This window comes from Pteropus alecto, unplaced genomic scaffold, assembly GCF_000325575.1.
Source record: "Pteropus alecto unplaced genomic scaffold, ASM32557v1 scaffold16, whole genome shotgun sequence".
NCBI classification, from domain to species: Eukaryota; Metazoa; Chordata; class Mammalia; order Chiroptera; family Pteropodidae; genus Pteropus; species Pteropus alecto.
Window position 1 is genome coordinate 236,995 of NW_006438867.1, and position 9,143 is coordinate 246,137.

Here is a 9,143-nt window from a genome sequence, read left to right on the forward strand (position 1 = left end):
GGGAATTCTCGTTGACTTAATACGCTCTCTGTTCTCTTCTTCCTCTCTTCTCTTTCTGGTTTACCCATTATTTTTATATTGTTCTTTCTGGTTGTGTCAGATAGTTCTTGTAGAGTTCTTTCCTTTTTTTTTTTTTTTAAACTCTCAAGACTCTTCTTCCATCTACATCATTTCCAGATTTCTGTCTTCAGTATAACTAATTCTTTCCACCATCTGTGCAGCTCTATTTCCTAAGCTCTCTATTTCATTCTTCATCTCTGTTATTTAGCTCTTTAGCTCCAAAAGTTCTATTTGATTCTTTAATATTTCAATCTCTTTGGTAATGTATTCCTTTTGTTTGTTGATTTTATTTCTGAGATCATTAAACTGCCTGTCAGAGTGTTTTTGCATCTCATTGAGTTTTTCTCAGAAGTGCAGTCTTGAAATTTCTGTCATTTTAATTGCATATTTCTATATCTTCAAGCTTATTTTCTGGAGATTTTTAATATTTTTCTGAGCTTCCTTGCCAGTTGGTTGTTTATGGTTTTTGATGGATTATTTCTTTGTCTAGGCATTTATTTGAATGTACTCTGATTTGAAAATTTTTATTATTATTATTAAGGGTGATTTTATTTTAGGAGATTGATAGGAAGTGTGTGTGTGTGTTTTTTTTCCCCAGGTGTTGTACAAGCCTCTGTACTGCCTAGCCTCTCATATCTCCACTGTGTGGCCAAAAAAAGAAAAAAAAAAAAAAGGCCTTTATTCCCTGGGGAGATGTGTGTCTCCTGACCGGGTTGCCTCGATCCAATGGCTTCTCCCCCATGGAAAAAATGGTGGGCAATGGGTTTCTGATCCACTGAAGAACACCTGAAGTCTCAGTGCTGTCACAGTGGTCCGATGCAGTGTTTCAGGTGCTTCCTCCAGGATCAGCCTTAGTGAGTGGGTCGGTTGGGTTGGGAGAGGCTGCTGATGTGCCTGTGGCTGTTTTGTTCCCAGTAATGGGACCACCAGGCCTCAGATGCCTTACTTCTGTATCTCCACCCCTGTCACTTTTGTAGTGGTAGCTACAAAGTAATTTGTGGTTGGTCACTGTCTGTATGGAAGTTCAGGGCTCCTGGGAGTGACTATGCATGAACCACTGCTGGCTGCCACTAGTATTGAACTTTGGGCTGCCTAGCAAGTAGTATAAGGCATACCCAGGCCAGCTGCTGATTTTTGGAGGTTTGTGGACCTTTGAGAGAGTTTATGAAAGTCTGAAGCATGAGTCAAAGCCATCCCTATGTGATGAAGAGATACCGAAAGAGGTTTGGGCCTGGCATAGGAGTTGGGTGATATGGTGTCTCTGAAAATCACCAGTGTGAGGCAAGTGATGTTAGCCATGTCGATGAAGACTCAAATTTGGTGTTTTGGGGGATAGCTCAACAAAGAATCAATGGTGCCTGCCAATACTTCAGTCTTAGAAAGAGCTGCCTCTCCAGCTCTTGCCCTGAAACCAGACAATTTACTTCCTTCTCGTATGTCCCTGGTGCTTTTCTATCTGCTGTCTCTTCATTGGAGGTTAGAATGTTTGTAAATGAGTGAGTCTGTGCTCAGACCCTTTAGGAGGATATCTCGGTCTATAGCAACCTTTGTCTCACCTAGATGGAATCCCTGCTGATTTTCACAGCTACATGTTGTGAGGAATCCTCTTCTCAGTACTGGTACTCCAGGTTGGTGAGCCCAGTGTGAATCTGAGACTCCTGTTTCCTCATGGGGGACCTCTGCAGCTGAGATATTCCTCCTTATTCTTAACCACCACGCATGCATGTGGGACCAGCTTGTTTCAAGTTTCCACCCCTCCTACTATTCTCAATGCAGTTTCTTCTTTATATCTTTAGTTATAGAATTTTTGTTAAGCTAGTTCAAGTGGTTCTCAAGGGTGTTTGTTCTATAATTTAGTTTTAATTTTGAGGTGGTCATGGGAGAAGGTAAGAACAACATTTATCTATTCCACCATCTTGACCAGAAGTATGCACTTACCACAATTTTGAATCTATGTAAGAGTGAAGTAGAATCAGCTAAGCAGCCATATTCTGCATTTGTTGGACTGTACTTGGGAACATAGCCATCAGCTCCAGTGCACAGGAACACCTTCTCAATGCTGCAGTAAAAAGAGTTACCTAGATTCTGGACAGGATCTACCATGACACGACCATAAATTATATCACCTGAAACAGAGATGCAGAAATGTTATTTCTGTTAAGTGATGTGTCTATGTGACACTGCAAACAATCCGTGACAATAATAATACTAGTAAGAATTTCCTTCTCTTTCTAATGTTGCATCAAACGTCAAAGACATTTTAATGTTAGCTTCAGTATCTGGTTCACTCCCAGGTCTCAGATATGACCACTTTGCAGACTGACCACAAGTCACTGAAGGTGTATTGAGCTTCACATGCTCAGCCAGTAGTAGAAATAACCTCAAGTTCTGGCTTATAACTTAACATCCATAATATCAGTTTACATAAGTAAATTAGTTAGCAAGATACAGACTAATAATATATTATGAAATAACACTAAAAACATTAGTAGAAAGCTGAATTAGTTTCATTTAATTTTAAAAGAGGGTTTAAGGAAATTCTCTGGTATTCAAGGATCTGTTTCACAGCCATTACCGAACTACCAAATGTGCTAGATATTTGGTGAGGTGCTGGAAATATATCACTAAATAAGAAAGGCACAATACTTGCCCATGAGCCACTTACAATCTCATGTAGCTACAGTATTTGAGATTGTGAAATTTGAAAATAAATTCACGAAAAAACCCAGACTTGTTCCAAAAATCACTTAAATAAGGGAAATAGAGATCGACGTCTCCAAAAATAAAACCACCCAGTAACATATACCCAATTTAGTGGCCCTTGCATTCCCACCACAGTAATAAAGATACAGTAATATTTCTTAAAACCATACAAGAGATTATAATTTTTTTCCCTCAAACATGATCCCAATAAAGCAAAGCATAACAGATACAATGTAAAACATACAGAGCAGCTCTCTCATTTGTAAAGTGATACCTTCTGCAAAAGCAACATCACTTTCCTGCCCAAATCCCATGGATCCATCAGACAACCAGAGATTCTTCTTGGAGAGTAGGTACATTTGGGTGTTCAAGCTAAACTCAGCAGCCACTGGATCACTGACCTAAAACCAAGTGTAAAACTTTTTTATGTGTTATTGATTGTTTTGATATTGCATAAACATATTATTCACAGATACACACACTTACTGTTCACTAACATGCAGAATGCTGAACACTTTATTACAATTTTTATGTTTAACTAAACCAACTTAGGGAATTTTAACACTGGCTTTGCCCTTCTTGAGAAGACAAAACTGATGAGGTTAGATCATTTTTTGAATGAGGCTAAATAGTGTATTTTGAGCTCATTTCCATTGGTTTATCGGTGTATATAAGGGACTTGTAAATATCATGGTCAATGGAAGGTTAACATTTAGTATAATTTCTTGTACAGAAAATGTCATCACATTTCTTTTAATGCATAGTGATTGGGTATTTTGAGGTGGCATGAACTACAGGATATTTATTCTTCTTGAAGATCAAGAACTAGATGAAGGAGTGCAAAAGAACTCTGGGGAAAATTATCAAATCTCCAAGGCAGCAAGCTTCCAGGAAGAGAAAAGATAAGATCACATAAGAGAAAAACAAACAAACAAACAAACAAACAAAACCCTTGCATACTCTTAAACTATGGAATTTGTATACTAAACCAACAAAAGATAAAGGGCAATTTTTCTTCCTTCCTTTCTTTCTTCCTTCCTGTCTGATTTCCTTTGTTCTCAGATGCAGGAATTAAAGACATTGTGTGAACTTTTTTTTTTTAACTAATAAAAGTAAACCAAGCAAATAACAAGTTAGGATCCTATGAGTCATGGGCAAATAATGTTATGAGACATACCTGTTGGAATCGAATGTCAAGGTCAAAGGTGACAGGCTCTCTTGGATTGCAGATGACTGGCAGGTGGTATTCCTGATGCGACAGAGTGGTACATGGGACCAGTTTTACAGTATAGGTCCCTGAGTAGTCACGTACCTTTGAGGAGAAGAGAAGGCATTTATGAATCTGAGATGCAACCAGAGGCAGCAGAAAAGGAAAATTAAGTAAGAGCCTTAGTCACTTACTGCAAAGTCAGACACAAAGCTCCATTGCTGGACTGGCTGGTTATAAGTTGGTTCACTCCTTATTAGGTGCAGGGAAAATGTCAGGCCTGGATGATCAACTGACATGATCATTGAGCTTGTGAAGGATGCTAAAAAAGTGTCAATAACAATAATGGAATAGTGGTTAAAAGAGTGCATAGCAGTTTAAAGTTTTCAAAGTACTTTATGATACATTATTTGCTTTTATTCTTATAACAAGCCTACAAACTAACAGAGTTGGTATAATTAACCTTATTTTGCAGATAAACGGTGCGATTCTCCTAAGATCACACAACTAGGATGTGTGCCTTCTGATTCCTAATTTGGTGATTTTTCTAATGTGTGACTCTGTCAAAGATAATTGTGCAGAAATACTCAAATAGTTCAAGGCTAATTTCCAGAGAGGCAGAGAAGTGAAAGAAGCCTAATGTGAATGCATGTATTGTGCACCAAAGCTATTAACTGAACTTCCCAGCCTATTAGCATTCACACAGCTAGGAAAACCCAATTTATAAATACGATATAACTTTAATCAGTCTAGGTAAATCAAAATTTTGTGTTCTAGCAATGTCCCAAATTCAAATTTGCCTTTAAAAGTTAAATGTTTAAATATTAGAGATATTAAAATGTGAAGTAGTATCTGTATTAGAGGGCCTTTGGGCAACCTAAAGTGCAAGTAGATGTACTCTTGAATGAATGGAATAGCTTTTCATTTATATGTTTATAGTGCCAGGGTAAATGTAATGCAGAAAAAAATTCTTGCAGAGCTTATTGGCTTGGTTTATTTTTTATTAAAATGTTACTTAAATTTGTTTAAACATCCCTGAGTAAATTCCTTATGCATATCTTTGCTGGAACTAGAAAATAGATTATAGTTATAAATAACCAAACTAAAGCTAATACAAAAATTAACACTAATACAGTGGCTGTCTAGAGTTCACATGTAGAAAAAGGAGAATGTAGAAGACAATGAATGAACTATTTTCCCCTACCTGTCTGGCATGAGTTGGCATACCAGTAAAATACTCAAACCAGTTTAGTAATATAGAAAGTTAAATAAAAAAGTACTTCTAATGAAATATCCTTTATATTTAAAAGAAGGTTTAGACATAGAACTTTAGTGACTGCCACCTTATTGATATTCAAAGCACAACTATCAATATAATTACATAGCCAATAATTAAACATAATTAGTTAATATGTCTGAAACTTAAGTATGATAGTAAAGTGATACTTCTGGCTCTATTATAAAGGTTTCTTACAGTACCTAGAAAATAGTTGTGAACAGAGAAGTAAGTGCTTGTTGAACAAATAAACTAAGATGCAATTTTTCTGTATAATGGAATTTCAGGAGAGAAGGGGATTATCGTTGCTATGCTCTTTATCTAAGGCAAACTCCATTTAAGATTAAGTCAGTTTTTTTATTTTGTGCCTTCTCTAAAAGTCTACATAGATAAAGATGGTTTGGTAGATTATGAGAAGTAGCCAAGCAATTATCAAGCCCTCATGCACGTATGTAATTCAGTTGAAATTGAGGGCTTCAAAGTTCATAAGGAAGCATATTGAAACATGTGTGAAGATGGCAAAACTCTACCCTTGTGGTATGAGGAGTGGCTATTAATGTGTAACAGGGCTTACTAGGATGTGACAGCACAAACAAGCCATGGAATTGAGCCTCTGTCTTGAAGTTCACGACCAAACGCCCCTCTTCATTGATGCGCATGCTGGTTGGATACAGGGAACCTACAAAGGGATAGCACACAGAAGTGAAAATATTGGTAACCAGATACTCCTAATGTACAGGATTTCTTCCAAAAATGAATTCAGATTCATCTCATCTTTAAGCATTCTAGCCAAAAGGTATTGTCAGGATAATTCTGAGTGGTAAGAGAGGCAGAAGAAAAATATGAAATTAAAATGTCAAATAATCTGGAATAATTATTCAGGGTGATTATATTACCTTTCACGTGGCTTTAAGGTAAAATTAATTTGTTTACTAGAGTAGATTTTAAGATGCACTATCAATAGTCTTTTCCCTCTGGCTTACAAAAAGTAACACAGCCATGATGCTCAGACATGCGTGGAACCAAAACAATAGTATATGCTTGGAAAGAAACAGCACTAATTCTATTAATGAATTAATTAACTTTATGCTGTGGACTTGAAATTATGATTCTTACATAAAGATTAAAACAAAGTTGTGCAGAGCTTATGGATCCAATATTTGGTGGGACATACCACCACTGTTCCAAGACATTCAGAAAAAGTATCACAAAATAATAGAAGTTTAAAACAGAAAGAATATTAGAAGTTTAGTCTATCTTTCAGAAGAAATTGAGTGCCATAAAAAAGCAATACATTCTAGATCACACAGCTATTTAGTTTTAGAGCTAGAATTAGAATCCAAGACACAATTTATACCAGACTTTAAAACGTACCTCCCATTTTTAGAAACAAAAATGTGTAACTTTTTCTCTTGGGTTCATTCTTTATTTTCAATTGGAACTTCCTCTATTTTTTTTTATAACCTAGGGAAATATATAGACTCTGTTGTGTAACACACAAATAATTAATCACCTAGAATGACTATGAAAGTTAAATATCCGTAATATGTGGATGTTATATTTAACAGTCACATACTACACAAAATTTGAGGTACTAATATGATTTAGTTAAAATTTTTCCACATCAAAAATAAAATTATCTTAGAATGTCAAATATAAAAAATAAATATACTGAAAGTTGCTTCTATTATTTTTAGCTACAGTAAAAATTTCTCTTAAGTAATTCAAGAGGATAAGAAAACTAGTTTTCCAAGTCTTTATTAACCCACCTTGGAGTTCAGCTTCTGGTGGGCTGCCAATTCCATCATTCCACAAGATGGCAGTGTCATACACAAAAGTTAGACGAAGCTCTGACTTCAAGTCAAAATGTTGCCAACCTCCTACTCCAACGGGAGAATGGAACACGTAGGAAACATACAGAGGGACTCGAAGAGTCACATATGACTGCACTAGGTTTAGGACCTAAAACAATGAAATTATATCTATCAACACGATTTAGCATTAAAATGAGCCTAATTTTGTACAAGTCATTTTCTTCTTTCTCTCATGAAGATTTTGAGTAATCATTGAGGAAAAGATACAACAGCATTTACAACACTTAATTTTGGAGCAATTAAATAGTTGCTATACTACCTTCCTTTGCGACAAAAGATATGTAGCAGAAATCTTTAAGATAAATAGCATTATTTTAAGCATAGTATACTTACACAGTCCTTTTATTTTTATAGCAGCTTTATTAAGATACAGTTCATATACCATATAATTTACCTATTTAAAGTGGACAAATCAGTGTTATCTAATACAACCAGGGAGCTGTGTAACTTTCATCACATTCAATTTTAGGACATTTTCATCACCTCCAAAAGGAATCTCATAGTCATTAGCAGTTACTTCCTTAGTCCTACACTCTTGCCCCCGAGACAATGGCAACTGTTAGCTTACTTTGTCTTTACGTATTTGCTTATTATGGACATTTCATATAAATGGAATTATATAATAGGTGGTTATCTGAGACACCTTCTTTCATACTATTTTTTAAAATTTATTTATTTTTTTATGGTGACATTAGTTAATGAAATCCAATAAGTTTCAGCTGTCCACTTTAACAATAAGGCATATATATATTTACTCTGTGTGTTCACCTCCCATAGTTAGATTTCTTTCTGTCACCACATATTTGACCCCCTTGACCCCATCTACCTCCCTCCTTTTCCCTCACCTCTGCCCTCTAGTAACTAGTCCACGTCCATGAGTCTCTGTTTGTTTGTCCTGTTCATTTGTTGCTTTTAGGTTTATATTCCACATATAATTAATATCATGTGATTTTCACCTTTTTCTGTCTGGCTTATTTCGCTTAGAATGATTATTTCGAGGTCCATTCATGTTGTCACAAATGGCAGTATTTCATGTCTTCTTATGGTTGAGTAATATTCCATTGTATATATGCACCACAACTACTTTATCTAATCATCTATCGAAAGACACTTCAGTTGCTTCCATGTCCTGGCCACTGTGAATAATACTTTTATGAACATGATTATGCAAAAATCTTTTTGGATATGTTTTCAAGTCTTTGGGGTAAATACGCAGTAGAGGGATTGCTGGATCATATGGTAGATCAATTCTTATTTTTTGAGGAACCTCCATACTGTTTTCCATACTGGCTGCACCAATTTGCAGTCCCACCAGCAGTGGCTGATGGTTCCTTTTTCTCTGCATTCTCTCCAACATTTGTTATTACTTGCCCTGTTGAATATAGCTTATCTAACAGGTATGAGATGGTATCTCATTGTGGTTTTGATTTGCATTTCCCTAACAGCTAGCGATGTTGAGCATCTTTTCATATATTTGTTGCCATTTGTATGTCCTCTAGAGAGAAATGTCTGTTCAGGTCCTCTGCCCATATTTTCATTTGGATTGTTTGTTTTTTGCTGTTATTGAGTTGTACGAGTTCTTTGTATATTTTGGATATTAGGCCTTTATCGGAAGCATTGCTTGCAAATATGTTTTCCCATTCGGATGGTTCTCTCTTTACCTTGTTGACGATTTCTTTTGCTGACCAGAAGCTTTTTAGTTTGATGTAGTCTCATTTGTTTATTTTTGCTTTTACTTCCTTTGCTTTTGAAATCAAATTCAAAAAATCCTCTGGCAGTCCAAGTTACTTGAGTTTAGTTCCTATGTTTTCTTCTATGCACTTTATTGTTTCAGGTCTTATATTTCAGGTCCTTAATCCATTTTGAGTTAATTTTGGTGTGTAGTGATGAACAACAGTCTAGTTTCATTCTTTTGCAGGTGGCTTTCCAGTTTTCCCAGCACCATTTATTGAAGAGGCTTTCCTTTCTCCACTGTATGTTTTTGGCTTTTTTGTCAAAAATTATTTGCCCATATATATATGGG

The 9,143-nt window shown here is 35.8% G+C and overlaps 1 protein-coding gene across 1 annotated transcript in view; it reads right to left on the minus strand.

The window, feature by feature from the left end:
* The window catches only part of FREM2 (FRAS1 related extracellular matrix protein 2), a 268,872-nt gene that overhangs the window by 34,878 nt on the left and 224,851 nt on the right, over positions 1-9,143 (minus strand). Inside the window, exons 17-22 of the mRNA XM_006915781.3 lie at positions 7,016-7,208; positions 5,821-5,925; positions 4,165-4,292; positions 3,941-4,075; positions 3,038-3,164; positions 1,999-2,186 (exon numbers count right to left, since the gene is read on the minus strand). Coding sequence (XP_006915843.1) covers positions 1,999-2,186; positions 3,038-3,164; positions 3,941-4,075; positions 4,165-4,292; positions 5,821-5,925; positions 7,016-7,208 — 876 coding nt within the window. The remainder of the gene's footprint in view (positions 1-1,998; positions 2,187-3,037; positions 3,165-3,940; positions 4,076-4,164; positions 4,293-5,820; positions 5,926-7,015; positions 7,209-9,143) is intronic.